The 17,146-nt window shown below is 31.8% G+C and overlaps 1 protein-coding gene across 1 annotated transcript; it reads right to left on the bottom strand.

Annotated features, from left to right (window-relative positions):
• Positions 1–33: 33 nt before the first annotated feature.
• On the bottom strand, positions 34–1,061 carry LOC132738676 (fibrinogen C domain-containing protein 1-like; the record flags this gene model as incomplete). The annotated part of the gene is made up of 1 exon (XM_060726253.1): positions 34–1,061. A coding segment is annotated over exon 1 (1,028 nt), but the record flags the coding sequence as incomplete, so codon positions are not given.
• Positions 1,062–17,146: the final 16,085 nt, after the last annotated feature.

Raw genomic sequence — 17,146 nt, 5'->3', positions numbered from 1 at the left:
ACACTCGACGATTTATCATGTTCTCTATCAAACGTTGTAAACATCATTCCATTATGACGTTTAAGAGAATCTCCAGCAGTTCCACTGTATCCGCTCACCTCCAGTTTGTAATTGTTTTCTTCCGGATATATCTTGAACTTACTATACTTAGCATATGCACTGTTTCCCTCAAAATCTTCAATCTCTATTCGAAGTTCGTGTACTCCATCTGATGTCAGTAAACTTACATGATCATTGCCAAGCCAGAACTCACCATCTAGATCACCAAAGCCGTGTTTATACTCAGCCCAGGTACGATAAAAATCTGTTTCTCCATTCAGTCTTCTTTGAAATACTATCCAGCCACCACCGTCTGTAGTTTGGTCACAGAAAACTTCAAAACCTTGTCGTATTTTTTTTACTCCATTACCTGCATTGCCCATATCTGTTAAAGAACGACAGGAGGTAGGATAAAATAAATACTCCATTTTCGAATATAAATTAGTTATTAGAGTTTCAATGTTTTCAATTTGTTTACTATTTTGTTGAACCTTTTTAGCCATATTTTGAAACACTTTTCGGTCATTTTCAGACGTTATAATAGCGTGTTCTGACACATGTTTGACCGTTTCAAAACTGCTTAATAATTGATCAGTATTATTTACAGCGACTTTGCAATAGTTTTTAACATCTTTGTTGAGGGATATAAGATTGTTTTCAATCCTTGGAATTTCCCGTCGGAACCTTTTAGCCTCAGACTTTTCCTCGGTGAACGCAGCCCTGAGTCTCGTTATATCCTCTTCCAATGTATCCACTGTTTCAAAATCAATCACACCAGTTTTTGTCGCCGTTGACGGAATGGGTTGTTGTTTTCCAATGGTTTCATTTAACAATTTATTGATGTCATTCAGTCGCAATGTTATTTCAGCAATATCTTCGTCTCTGAGTGTAAATTCGAAGTTAAGTCTTGTTTCTAAATGTTTGACAATTGACTTTAATCGATCAAGTTCCTTTGTTGAACTTGTCAAACCAATGACATATACCATGAGAAGAAAAACGTTTACTTTGCCAAATAACTGCATATTCCTATTTGTTTTCAACCTATCTTAAAACTAGTACACACGATTCGTCTTGATATGATCTATGGTTATTTTCTAAACAACTTGAAACAATCCCACTTCTTTATTGATAAGAATTAATTTTAGGTTGATACCGTTTGTTCAATATTCATTGGAATAATGGTAATAAAAGTTATCGTCATACATTCTTTATATTCATAAATCTAAAGAGCCTTTATTGTTCTTTTGTGCGTGTTTCATTTTCAATTATGTTAAGTGGGCACTTTATTGCACTTAGTTTCAAATTGGATGTTTGCTTTTTCTTGCCTCTCAAAAAAAAGAATACTCTTTATTCGAACAAGTAGGAACCAATTACATTATATGTCTTACGTTTTAAGGAGATGTACTTATTGTAAGTGGTGCAATCGTATAATTTACGCTTATTTAATAATAACTAAATTACACAGAGTAAAATGTTATGCTATTGTGCAGTCATTAGAGCCAAATCTTGTTTTAAATAATGTTGCTTATTTTTAATGTTACCTTTGCCTATGACTTTATAATATATACAAATGGCCAAAGACACAGTTATTTGCACATTTTCTAACACATTTCAAACGCGTTTTGTTAAATAACTCCAGAAGACTGTGAGAAATTTCTCAGGAAACGCATATTTCAAAATATGCATATAAAACTTTAAACAGGAATTTTCTAAGGTTAAAAAAATCATATACATATAATAGGGTAATTTGATTGGTTAATAATCTCGTGCGCACCACTTAATTATCTCGTGGCCACGACATAGTATCTCGTGTACACGACTAAGTTATCTCGTGGCCACGACTTAGTAACTCGTAGCCACGACAACGTATCTTGTGCTTACCATTTAATTATCTCGTGACCACGACTAAGTAACTCGGGGCCAAGACATAGTATTTCGTTCCCACGCTTAAATTATCTCGCGACCACGACTTTATAACTCATGGCCACGACTTAGTAACTCGTGACCACGACAACGTATTTCATCCGCACCACTTAATTATCTCGTGTCCACGACATAGTATCTCGTGTACACGACTAAGTTATCTCGTGGCCACGACTTAGTAACTCGTAGCCACGACAACGTATCTCGTGCTTACTACTTAATTATTTCGTGGTCACGACTAAGAAACTCGGGGCCAAGACATAGTATCTCGTTCCGACGCTTTAAATATCTCGCGACCGAGACTTAGTAACTCATGGCTACGACTCAGTAACTCGTGGGCACGACAAAGTATCATGTTCTCATGCCTAAATTATCTCGTTGCCACGATCTAGTTACTTGTGGCCACGACATAGTATATCGTTCCCACGACTTAATTATCTCGTGGCAACGGTTAAGTTAGTCGTGGCCACGACATATTATCTCGTTGCCACGACTTAGTCATCTTGTGGCCACGACTAAGTAACTCGTAGCTCGTTCCCACGACTTAATTATCTCGTGCCCACGACTAAGTACATTGTTACTCGTGACCTCGTCCTAATGATCCCGTGCCAACGACTTAGTAACTCGTAGCCACAACATAGCATTTCGTTCCCACGACTTAATTTATCTCGTGCCCGCGACTTAGAAACTCGTGGCAATGACATAGTATCTCGTGCGCACGAGATAAATAAAAAAAAACAAAGGTCATCCTTGTGCCGCCGTAGAACTCTCACTAAAAAAGCAAAATTTATTTTGATCATGTCCGTTTAAAGCAGATCATACTCACTTGACTATAATCATGGGCTCACACCATGCACATTCATTTAATGATATTAGTAAGTGTCTTTTCAATAAATTTCTTCCATAAATGTTATTATAACGTTAATAAAGTGAGCCTTATGATCTAACTAAAAAAATCTTAATGTTAAAGACCCGTAATTGGAAATACAAGTTTTTTTACAACATTCTCTGCGCTATTTCAAATATCTCTTTTAACAGACTATAATTTCCATTAAGAGTCCTATATCATAATTATCAAAGTTTGTATTGGATAAAGGTAAAACAAAATGTTATCCATACATGTAATATTTACAAATCTTTTACAGTGACAATGACGATATTGTGATTTTTTAACATTTCTTTAACTCCTTACAGATCATTTTGCTCATTTTGAAGAAAATAACTGTATAGTCCAAGAGATAGCGGGGTTTTATTGCAATTTACCGTATCACAAAAAGACATTGCCATTATAAAGCATATTGTTTGTAGTTTCTAAAAACCCATTTCTTAAGTTACGCAGCCCGGGCAAAAGTACAAGAAGGAGAAGAATTTTATAAGACTTAGTCTTTCGTTCTCATCCTTTTCTTTGAATATTTTATATACATGTATTCTGATTGTATTTTATTTTGTATATCATGTAAATATTCGGGTAATAAATATGTTTAAACTAAAAGTACAAAAATTCAAGATGGCCACCAATATGTCCGCCATAAATTACAAAATACCATATAATTTTTGTTTCTTGATTTTTTACATACGGATTTTGTACAAAGTAGTTTCAATTGTACAATATCAGATAAAATATGGCTAATTTATGATTCAATCAAGCAAAAATGACAATTATATGGCAAACTTTAAATTTATCACTATCAGTTTACCAAAAAAGTGGTAAAAAATAGCATTTTTTGACAATATGATGACTTTCGTTTTTCTGTATTTACACAATATAAACGAAAATGCATTTAAAGTGTGTGTACTTTATAAGTCTAACATAGCTAGACAAGTTAAGCATAAAAAAATCATTTTCTGGTCATTTATGCCGTAAGAGTAGATCTTCAAAAGTGGGTGGGGTAATATAACCGAAAAAAAATTTACAATGTTCCCAAAACTTGCCCTTACTTTATAATTTCAGTTCAATGCATGGTAAATTGTGTTTTAATTGTATGTTCTTTATCATTTGAACATTTTTTGATAAGTTAAGCATAAAAATTCATTACCTGACACATTTATAACAGAAGAGTACAGCTTCTAAGTGGGTGGGGTAAAATAACCCCCAAGAAAGCGCGTTCAAAATTATTAAGCTCCTAAAACTTGCCCTTATTTTACAATTTTAGTGCAATAATCATATATTAATTGAATTTTGTGGTCAGATATATAAATACATTTAAAGATCCTGTAACACATTAATTTTATGGTTTTATATACAAATTATGATGCTCAAATTAAGATTTATCGATATTGTAAGTTTCAAAAAACATTATTTATAAAGATATTACCGAATTTAATATTTCATGTAAATAAAGGGAGGTAATTAGAATTTAGTTTTCTATAAATTCTAAGTCAATTTTTCCAATAAGAAATGAATGCATATAATTAAATGATTACCTTAAATATGTACAAATATTTGCAATAATATTTTACATATTCTTCCATGTTTGAAAATTGACAAATTTGCATAATTACATACATATATAATTCAATGAAGAGTGGTATGCAATCTCAATTACAAAACATACAGGATCTTTAAGAAGAAAAGAAACATCATGTCATAGCAACCTTTAAGATTATCACAATTAACCAAAAATTTAACAGGTGGAAAAAAACACAGTTTTTGCATTTTGTTGCCTTTTAGTATATCTTTTTGACACAAAGTAGAAGAATTGTGCTTAAGTTGATTAGCTGATTATAGCTGTATTATTAGTTTGGCATAAAAATCATTACAAGAGAATGTATCACAGAGGGATAGAGTTAAAAAAATGGGGTCCGACAAAATACTTTCAAAATTAAAGTGCTAATAGAACATGCTTTTACTTTTTAATGTTTAATACTCATGTTTTGCCATTTTCTGACAATTATTATCAATAAATTATGTTAACTCTGTACCTAGCATAGTCATGTTTTGGTAAAACACTTTTATTGCAGTTTTTTTGTGAAATCTACGAAATTCTTACTGAATTATTTTGAATAAAAAAAGTTTGGAAAGCTATACTCCCTATTGTTGGTCAAGTTTATATGGTCCTTACTAAAAATACGCCAGTTATAATGACGTTATGTATTTATACTGTGTTTATCTATAGTTTATGGAGTAAAAACTTATCAAAACGTGTATGTGTTTTCTCAAAAAGATGTTAATTTTATGTTTAAAAAAGAGGCTGTATAGCAAATACAAACATTTTCAAATTTCAGTATATCAATCAATTAAGAAAAAATATCATTTAAATGTTTTATTTATCATAATTAATTTACACAAAAATGTATAAAAACAACATACTAGTATTTTGGTAACTTCTGTTTCATCTTTGTAACATAAAATAGATGGAAATGCGCTTAAATAATTGAAATTGTCGCGAATTTTGAAACATTTTTATAACACCTATAATTGATTATGTTTTTCTTAAAGGCCCATTATGCCTGAGAAAACCTTTTATCTTCCTTTCTCTAAAGCTTTTTTTAAATTTTGGTATAGTTTTATGGTATCCATATCGTTATTCACTGGCCAATGACCTGAACTATTTTATCTGTTACATTTTGGCAATATGTATAGTTGTTGTGAATTAGTAATTTGTATGAAAGGAAGTTAAAATACTACTTTGCTTACATTTTACTACATTAGATTTATCGCTATTTTATTCAGATAAAAAGGATCTTACATTCTCTTAAACCATTATTTAATTTATTTGTTTTTGAGGCATAATGTGCCTTTGATAAAGGTAAATAATTTTGCATCATAATTACAATTAAGAAAAAGTGCATTCAAAACATCAAAACACATACTTATATATTAATCAAGAAACATGATGTCTGTGTAATGTATTTTGTGAGAGTGAGGTGTGAAATTTGATATAAACACATCCTCATTTTTTAATTTGACAAAGGAAAGAAGTATTGTCATTTATAAAATTAGCAATCATATATGAATAAGTTTAGCAAAAGTTGTGAAGGTTACTGCACACAAAACATCCAAATAGTTAAAACATGTTTAAGCTATCAATACTTGACACAGAAATACATGTACATACATCTTGAAATTATGCACTAATACATTCTGTACAAAAGTCGATTTAAAAGCAACAATTTTCACACAAAGCAACCGACCAGCAATTAGTAATAATTTACATTTATAACTACATAGTCGCTGTTTCCTTCAGATCCACTAGCTATGTTATGTGTTGTCTCACTATTCAGCAGAAATAAGATTCTAAATGAGTGTTTCATAATCACACTGAGCACTGACTGTGTAGATGGCAAAAATGATGCATCAGCTCCCGACAGTTTGATCAATCTGGGATGTTATATTTTTGATCCTTGAAAATCGTTCAGCACAATTACATTGCTGTGTTGTATAGTTTTAGTTTCTTCTTTTTCACTTTTTCACGTTGGGTGGTTCCAGTATTCCTCCGTGAATACTGAATATCACCCTTAAGGATGTGTTGCCTGACTTAAGATTTCTCCTTTGGTGGCTTTTATCTGATATTAAGACTTCATAACCAACCCTATTTTAAAAAATTCCATTATTTAGTTCAACACAATCTTCATATTTAGGCTACACGCATTATTTTACTTGGGTCCATACACTGTTTTTCATGGAGTGACACAATGGTTACTTTGAAGATCCCTTGATTACCGTCTTATGAACTTGTCTACGGATGTTTAAAATTTTAAGTTTCACTATAATTATAATTCCACTACATTTTTGTTTAAATACCTAATTTTGCTTGGAGGACGTTGTTAGAAGCTTGCATATATCACTGCTGTCCAAAAAATAGGCATAATCTAACCGAGCGTAAGTGTGCCATATTGTGTATTCTTAAAGATATCCGTTTTAATCTATTTGCTTGTACGATTTTGAGCATATTTATTCTAAACAATGCTAGTCTGACATAAGTTACAGATGTGAATAGGGAAAAAATACAATCCCTAACGAACTTCTAATAAACAGTAAAATTGAAAATGTTGCAGACTTGGTTTGATTGAGTCTGTTCATGGTTGCAAACTACCGTCCACACACCCAAGCACCTCCTCAAGGATAATTCAACCTTTAGAATGAAATAGTAAATTTTGAATTTTGAAACATTCGCAGATGTGCTTATACGAAGGTCATGGAAAGCTCAATGTGACTTTTTTCAGTCAGTACATTAAAAGTGGCGTATGGTCCCACAATTAACAGAATGTGTGTACCCTAATGAGAAAACAATGAGCGAAACATACATTTGGCGTTCTATAACAAATGTTTTGTTTTATTTCGGCTTTCGATCCACCTAACCGGATTTCCTTGATAATTATGTAGCAAATTTCTTAGCAAGTGTCCCCTGTTTACCTGACATGATATTTGAATAAGCGATGAGAAATCTATTTTCAAAGAGAAATTTACTTTGTCGGAGGATCAAGCAAGTGACTCCTTTGAAAGGAGAATGTTTTAATATGTAATATTAACAAGTATGAAGGCATACTACAGATGGACATAATGATTGACTTAATTATATGGCATATTTATTAACCTTCTTTTGTTGTTTTTATCATGCCCTAAATCTATCTATCAAAATGAAAAGCAATGAATGTTTTAATATGTAATATTAAGTATGAAATATCCCCTTCTGTTTCCTTACAATTATTTTGTGCTTTTGTCGGCTCTATCATAAATTATGCTTGTCCAGTCTGGGGATTTACAAAATCTAAAGATATCGAGAGATTACACTTGAAATTTTACAAGTTAATTCTTGGTGTGAAAATAAGCTCTTGTAATGCAGCAATTTATGGTGAGCTAGGAAGATACCCACTTTATGTTAATAGATATTTTCACATAATAAAATATTGGTTTAAAGTGATACATTCAAGCAATATCATTGTTAAATGTGTGTATATAAATACATTAAATCAGTGTAAAAAAGGAGTAAAAAACTGGGCATATAAAGTGAAAGGAATTTTAGATGAGTTTGGTTTTTCTGAGGTGTGGAATTGTCCTGAACTTTATAATCCAAAAGAATTTGTTAATATTTTTAAACAAAGAGTCATTGATGTTTTTAAACAAAAATGGTTTTCAGATATTGTTAATAATAACGTTTTAAATACATTGTAAAGACATATCAAAGATAATTTTTCTAAGGAATGCTATTTAGATAAAATTAAGAGTATGAAATCAAGACAACAATTAACCCGTCTCAGAATATCTGCGCATATATTTAAATAATAGAATCGGGTTCATATGGTAGAAACAGACTTGAAAGACATGAGAATTACATAGAATTACTTCAGTCATGTGAAAAGTCTATATTATTAAATTTATGTAAAATTTATTTTGCAAATAGTAAAAGAAAAGATATGTTGATAAGCTTAGGTTATACATAAATGTAATGTTAAAATGTTGTTATTATTTTCATAGATATTGTAAACGTTTAGATTTCGCTAGTAATGTTTATATTAAAATGAGATTATTCTGATATTAAAAATGAGATTATTCTGATATTCATTTATTTTATACAAAATCTTTTTTTCCCGCAGCAGCAATATATGTTCAATCTCCAATATACTGTAAATCTTTGAAATATATCATGTGTTTATCTATTTATAATATTTGATATGTGTAATGTAACAAGATACTGTATTGTATACGTTACGAAATAAAATTTCTGTTCTGTTCTGTTCATAATTTCATTCTTAAGGTAACAAAATCTCAAAAATGTGTTTCGGTACCATTTTTTGTGATAATTTTAAATTGCGATGACATTATGTTTCTTTCTTCTTAAATGTAATACAATCTTTATATTTCTTATCACAAAATTCAATTACATGATAAATACACTAAAATTGTAAAGTTAAGGCAAGTTTTAGAAGCTTAATAATTTTAAATTTTCTTCTTCTTTTTTCTCCGCTTTCTTTCTCGTTTTTTTTTTACCCCACCCACTTTTGAAGATGTACTCATCTGTGATAAATGATCAGGTAATAAATTTTTATGCTTAACTTATCAAGAAATGTTCAAATAATAAATAACATACAATTAAAACACAATTTCCTGTACTTTAAACTGAAATTATAATGTAAAGGCATGTTTTGGGAACATTGTAATTTTAAATATTTTTTTGGTAATTTTACCCCACCAACTTTTGAAGCTCTACTCTTACAGCATAAACGCTCAGATAATGATTTTTTTAGGCTTAACTTGTCTAGCCTTGTTATGTTGATAAAGTCCACACAATTTCAATGCGATTCCATTTATATTGTTTAAATACGGAAAAACGAAAGTCATCATATTATCAAAAAATGCTATTTTTTACCACTTTTTGGTAAATTGATAGTGATGATTTTAAAGTTTGCCATATAATTGTCATTTTGTTTTGATTGAATCATAAATTAGCCATATTTTACCTGATATTGTGCAATTTAAACTACATTGTGTAAAAAATCCATAAACAAAAATTATATGGTATTTTGTAATTTTTGGCGGCCATATTGGCGGCCATCTCGAATTTTCATATTTTTGCCCGGGCTGCGTAACTTAAGAAATGGGTTTTTAGAAACTACAAACAATATACTTCATAATGACAATGTTTCTTTTTGTGATACGGTAAATTGCAATAAAACCGCGCCATCTCTTGGACTAGTACGAGTTTTTTTTATTTCTAGAGGTGTGTAACTTTGAATAAATGTGATTAAACTATAACCCTACACATTGCTATTATTATAGCAATAGTTACACGTTTTACTTTATTTCATATTGCCAAACCTTAAACGAATAAATAATTGAAACCTGACTTTAAAAAAAACACCTTTCATTGACTGTGAAATATGTTTTGTATCTACATTAAAATGAAGGGTATCAAATGTATGCTTTTATAAAAAAGATAGAATGATGTTAAAGTTTTAATCAGTCACGAAGTAGTTGTTGGCAACATTCATGTAGCACTGTCAGTTTTATTATAATAATGATTATTATTATTATTGTTGTTGTTGTTGTTGTTAATAGAATAATAGCAACACTAATGATAGGCTTATAATGATGCAGGTAGGTAAAAATATTTCTTAAGAAAGTAATTGTTTATATAACTGAATTATATGATGCCAAAAAACGTGCTTATCGTCTATATTAAGTTTCTAAGTTTTATTCAACATACACGATATTTACCAGTTTGTATATTTAGATTAAGAAAAGAGACAAAGTAATGATTCACAATGACAGACTCTGCTGCCATGTTATGTAAAAAAAGACAACCTTTTTCATTCAACTGACATTATCTTTTTAGTGTAGGGATGGGGGGAATGGACCAATATTTTTTGACGTTAGGGAGCGGGACGAAAACAAACAATGTTTTATTTAAAGCAACAACAATATAAGTATTGTTGAATTTTGTGTTTGTGTTGCATAAGAAACATATTTCTAACTGGGCATACAATAAAAAATACAGTTTAAATATTATAGAATTAAAAGTTTTAAAATGTACATATTAAAACAACGAAACAGAAATATTTCTTAATATGTAACTGTCTAAAACCCACTAAAATTAATCTTTTATGAGTGAACGTGGAAATGTATATGTATAATTAAAATTGAATAAATATGCGCATGAGATGAAAAAACACACTATGACTTAACTCCACAAAATATATTCTCTTTTACATCTAATGGTCTATTTCCTTTTCTAGGTATAGGATGTTTGTTTGCTGAATAAACCTATATTTTGTACTAATTGGATAAAAAAATAACATGCTGAAATATTGCAAAGTCCGCATTCAGATTAATGAGCTAATTTCTATGGAACAGAATTAATGCATTTATTCCATCTTGCTTTATGATATCGGAACTTTCATTATGCTTGCTTCTATACTTCTTTATGACAATGAAAACCTGCGTTTTGCTGAATTCAATCATGCCTTATGATTACTGAATGCACTTTCATGTAATTGCAACCTTGTGTGTTCCCTACTAAACCATCAAACTCACATATTTTAATATGCTATATGTTTAGTTGCATCTTTTTTTAAGGACAACGTATTATGTTTGGTGTTTAAGATAACATTCTTTATAACTATATGTAACATGGTAGTTGTATCTTTAATTTGCTATAAATCTGCCACTTATATTGTCGACATTATGTCAAAATTAACTATTCATTTTGATCAATAATTGGCGAATTTGATGTGTCTTAGCATTCATATGCTTCAATATATTCACTGATTACAAATATAATGCAATACATGATCACTGCGCATCGACAACGAAGATGACAACGATAGCGATATTATAGTCGCATGTGACAGTACGCACTAAGCAGTTGGCAGTAAGCATAATGCGAGTTGCAATAATTTGTGTTCATATTATGACAGCAGGTGTCGCTTTGTCGGTACATCCCGTTATTTTCCGGCTGATCCCGTATTTTGGCACGTGGAGTAAACAAAGTTACGTCCACTTTATATAGGGGCGTATACAGAACAGTGTTAGTTGGGGACTGACATGTAAATTTACTGAAAAACAAGAGAACACGATGCGACAGACGAAAAGTGCGTATTTTTGAAGATTCCGCCAGCATGTGGAAAAAAAGTTATATATGTCTCTAACAACTCATCCTACAAGTGGCAACTCACCTCTTATACAATTGTTTACACTTCTTTTGAGCGTGTGTGATAAGTGAAATTGAATTTTATCAAACTTAAGGTGGCGCAAAGGTGACATGTGTGTGTTTTGATTTATCTCGTGCGCACGAGATATTGTGTCGTGGCCACGGGTTACTTAAGTCGTGGGAACGAGATACTATGTTGTGGCAACGAGTTACTAAGTCGTGGCCACGAGATAATTAAGTCGTGGGAACGAGATAAGTAAGTTGGGCCACGAGATAGTTAAGTCGTGGGAACGAGATACTATGTTGTGGCCACGAGATACTAAGTCGTGGCTACGAGATAATTAAGTCGTGGGAACGATATAACTAAGTCGTGGCCACGAGTTACTAAGTCGTGGCCACGAGATAAATAAGTCGTTTGAACAAGTTACTATGTCGTGGCCACGAGAAAGTTTAGTCGTGGCCACGAGAAAGTTAAGTCGTGCGAACGAGATAAATAACCAATCAAATTACACTATTTATATGAATTTTCCTAACAAGGATGCCCCTACTTCACTTGCCCGTAAAAGTGCCATTTATACAAGTTATTGATTGGTCAAAGATTTAGCGTCATTGTGACCCTGATTTCTGACCAAATTGCCTAAAAATTATTAGGTGTCATCTACATGAAGTGTCATGTTTATCTGACCTGTGACCTCAAACATCCTTATAGGATATCTATTGTCCATGGGCAATGTCCCTTCCCAATAAAATAAACCAGGACTAAGTCCCTCTCAAGTTATGGTATAAACAATGTTAACAGGCCTTTGTACGTACAAAATGACCAATTCTATCATAGAATTGTCCCAACAAAGGGCTATAACTTAGTCAAAATTAATGTCTGATTTATGGGCCTTATGATCCTAAAGACATGTATTAAGTTCAAAGTGAACACTTCAGTATTTTCAAAGATTAATGTTGCACATAAATCTTTAAACAGAAATTTTCTAAGTTTAAAAAATCATGGTGTAATCTTATTTAATTATCTCGTCTGCACGACTTAGTTATCTCGTTCCCACGACTTAAACGACTTAGTAACTCGTGGCCGTGACATAGTATCTCGTGGCTACGATATAGTATCTCGTTCCCACGACTTAACTATCTCGTGGCCACGACTTAGTAGCTCGTGGCCACGACACAGTATCTCGTGCGCACGAGATAAATAAAAACACACACATGTCACTTAGAAACTCGTGGCCACGACTTAGTACAGTACAAACTTGATTTTTTTTTTGTAAAATAAAATAAATATAATTTGGCTTCACACAAACATTGTGCTTTAAATCCTTTACACTGTAAGTGGGCAGTATGAATATTCATGTATAGTGTTATTACAAAAATATATATGGAAGTTTCTTTTAAAGACAGGCACAACTTTACTTGACCCGTAATAAGGAAAGCAGATTCCTATACATTATGTGTATGTGTTTTTATTTAAATAAAACATATTTAGTAAGAATTTTATAGATTTCAATAAATTTCTGTGATAAAAATATATAACTGAAAGATGTGCATAGTATATCTTTAAGCACAAATGTATGTGAATGTGGTGGTGTGTGCGGGATGTCTGATCTATAATCAGACACACATATGCCTAACATTTATAATTGACTATGCACATGTCACAAAAATAAACAACTTCCTTCTTTCCTTATTATACATGTATATTTTAATGTGTTACATACCTATTCGCCACTATTAGTGACTCTGAGACATTTATTAAGTTAAAAGGCCAATTAATAAGTTTTGCTTTTAATGTCCAAGTCATTAGATAAAGACCTTCGCAATCGCAGTACCTGGGCAGGTGCTTAACAACTGGATGACAGCATTAAATGTTTTGATAAGGGAGTACACTATGACCACTATTGCATGAAACTTACACGTATATATTCCATCCCAGCTCATCAACGTATCTTTGGGGGTAGGTGCAGCCCTTAATCCAAGGCCTGAATCCGCCACTGTACGTATAACTGCCCCATTGAATAACTGTTTACGAGCATATTTTTCTATTAGACTGTATACATATACATGAATAAAATTACATTGCATAATCCGTACTACTTGTATTTATATTCTTTCCACTGCAATTTATGTATTAAGCGCTTGGTACGTATTTATAGCATTGTCGCCCTCTGTATTTTAACGTATAACCACGATGGCCCTAACGGTATTCCGTAATATATACATGTACGGAAAATTCCGATGATAGGCGAATCATGGAAAAAATCCGTTGATATCGATAACAGAGTTCTCGCCCCTTAACAGTTCACAAATCGCTAGACATTGTTTAAATTGTTTATCATAATGTAAGATGATCAAACATAATCCACAAAGCCTCAGACACCGAGCTTTATTAGGCATAAACACTGAATAATGGATATAAGCGAAAGCTAATAGTAATCACGCCATGCGAGCTATAAATCAAATAAGTCACATTTTAACAAAATCCATCAGGGAACAAAAATAGTCAATTTTAATTGACTTCTACATAAAAGTAATACAAAAAAACTAAACCGTAAATAGTTTGTATAGAGCATGAAAAAAGGTAGCTTATACATAAAGGTATATGACGTTAACATTTTAGTATTCCAAATGGCTTGTTCCAGTATAATTGTTATCACTCAATGAAAGAATTGGTCACTATGAAATGTTTGAATGAAATAATAAAAATGGAATCCAGAATAATGCAACGTTTAAATATCATAAAGCAAGATGGAATCAATCATAATGCAAGTTCCAATGTCATCAAGCAAGATGGAATCAAGCATAATGCAAGTTCCAATGTCATCAAGCAAGATAGAATAAATGCATTAATTCTGTTCCATAAATTTCTCTCTTAGATGTAACGTAAACATGTTTTCGACTGCGTTTTAGGAGTATCTTTCGTTCGAAACGTGATTAATTAAGCAGAGTTGTACACAATACCAGTTAGAATAAAATTGAAATTCTATTAAATGTAAACGACAGTTTATAGTGAACGGTTTAACAAGTGAATATATTTTTTGTGTAATAGAAGATAATAAGAAAAATAATTAAACAATTTAAACACCTCAAAAAGATGCGACATATAGTTGACCTGTTCTTATAAGCGTCTCATTAATAGTTATTATTATCGTCCCTGAGGCGACGACACTTATAGTTGTTGACTTACTTTTTATAGGCATGTGTGGTGTTTATCCAGTTCTGGCGAGTAACACATTTTTATTATAAATGATTTATTTTTTACCTTTGTTTCAGCAATCTAACGTCGGAACATCCATGTATAACAGAACATTTGACCAGCTGCAAGGGTCAGAGTGGATCTACGGTCTTATTTTCTATCATAAGTCCATACCTACCCCTTTTTGACAGAGTGCACGTGTTGTCGTGCAAGAACAGTAAGAATAAGTCGCCATTTAATTTACTTATTTCTATGACGTTAAAATATTACAAATTGTCGTCTTGACATGTCTATTATATTTTTTTTAAAAAGTCACAAGTATTTGTGACAAATAATTTCAATTCAAAACACATTATGCCTCAGAAACACATAGTTTTAATAATATAATTTGCCGATATAACTAAAGATGCTAAAGATAGTTCATGTATATAGCAAATGAGTATGTTTTTGGAAACTGTAAAGATACAAAAAACAACAACCCCCCCCCCCCCCCCCAAAAAAAAAAAAAAAAAAAAAACAACAAAAAAAACCCCCAGTTTTTCAGAAATAGAAATGAAATGCGTTTCTGAGGCATAAAGGGCCTATTATTATGTTATTGCTATATTTCTTTTATTTACATAATCTTATTGTTTTTATTACCGATTTAAACGGTAGTAACGTAATATTATAAATCAGAGCCAACTGTTACCTGCTTAGCGTAAGTCAAAGCAGTGTTATATTGCAAAGCTTACACATTTTGTGCATTTTAATAGTGAAGGAAAAGACATCTGAAAATTCACAAAACTACTACAGCACGGTAGAAGTCAAGATAAATTACTTTGTAGGAAAATATTTGAGATTGAAATGACCCATTTGCTGAAAAAGACCGAAAAGGTTTCTTGTCTTTAAATGCGGAGGGGAAAAAAGCACAAAAATATGTGTCAATCGTGTAATTTATATTTCATATGTTTTTTTTTATTTTGAGGTCATATTCAAGTGTTCGGATTTTTTCTTTTTCTTTCCTTTTGCTTTCGCAGAAACACTTAGAGCTCAAGTGGTCACGCGAACTTGTTTTTATTCCACTTCAGACAAACCTCTTTAGCACTGGGCTGTTTGTCTACAGTACTTAATTGTTTTATCGGGATGTCAAGATATTTAGTGGCCTTGATAGCAGACGAGATGCAATTGACCCCTGACCTTTGGTATGTAGGATTAACCTCGCCTGTCAGTATTTAGAGGACGGATTGCGTATCATTGATGATCTAGTTGCCTTAGAAATGCAATCAAATTTGATTTGCCGGTACTTAGTTGTAATATTTATAATGAGTGGGTTTTATTGGAATTAGAGATAAATAAAGTTTCCTTTTAAAAGGAAAGGCTTGCACAGTTGTGCCTTCATCTCAACCCTTTAAAATTGTTTGGTTTTTTTTTTTTGGTTTCAATTTATTATCACAATTTTTTTGAATTACGGTATTTGTATATCATACAGGGTTTATTTAGTTGTTTTTATTTTTGTAAAAACGAATATTTTCTGTCAAAACGATTTGAAATCTATTCTCTATTGTATAAAACTAATAAAGAAAATAATCAATCGTAAAAATACTAACGTGGAGATCTATCTATCATACTGAAAGGAAACAAGTGTGCACATTTCATTTCCACTTTTTTCGCAGAGAAATCATTCGTTTTGGCAGTATATAGCAGCTTTATAGACAAGTAAATGCGCTAAAATACTTCGTTACGTGGTACCAATTAATAAGCATGTTCACAGATACGATGCGCTATCTATAGATCAGCACGTGGTAAGGTTAATGATATGCATGGGCTATTTTTAGATTATCTCACCAAGTTCAGTAGATCTAAATATAACTCGATCATGCACTAATATTCTGTGTGATTTGGACCACCCTTTGAAGACGGAATACTACTACAGTCAACATCCTCTATTGTATAAAACTAATACAGACGAAGAACAATTATAAAAGAAACTAACTTTTGCGTCTTGAAAAAGAATTGAAACGGAACAATTTCGTTTATAATTTATTACGGTTTAAACCAATAAATCAAGTAAAAATAGAAATCCTATTTATATAAACAAACTGGGATTCCCGAAGTAACTAAAATAGCTTAGATTTCCGTAATATTACTTCGTCTGATTCCGCAGTATGACGGAATTGCCCGAATTGTCACGATTGCAATCGGAACTGCATCGACTATTATCATTAATCCGAAGAGTGACGGAAAAGGCCGAAAAGTTGCGATTGGCACGATTGCAGCTGGTTTCCCGGTCAATCATGCACTTACAAATGTAAGCAGAAAACCACCTAACCGGAACAAGTTTTCCAAAACAGATGGCTTGCAGCTGTGGCTGCAAGCCAAAAAGTGCCCAAAAATATGTTAATTCTTTTTTATCTGAAAA

The sequence above is a fragment of the Ruditapes philippinarum genome, unplaced genomic scaffold (assembly GCF_026571515.1).
Source record: "Ruditapes philippinarum isolate M1 unplaced genomic scaffold, ASM2657151v2 ctg18060_1_1_1_1, whole genome shotgun sequence".
NCBI lineage: Eukaryota > Metazoa > Mollusca > Bivalvia > Venerida > Veneridae > Ruditapes > Ruditapes philippinarum.
Note: the sequence above shows the minus strand (reverse complement) of the source record. Positions and strands in the feature narration are given on the sequence as shown.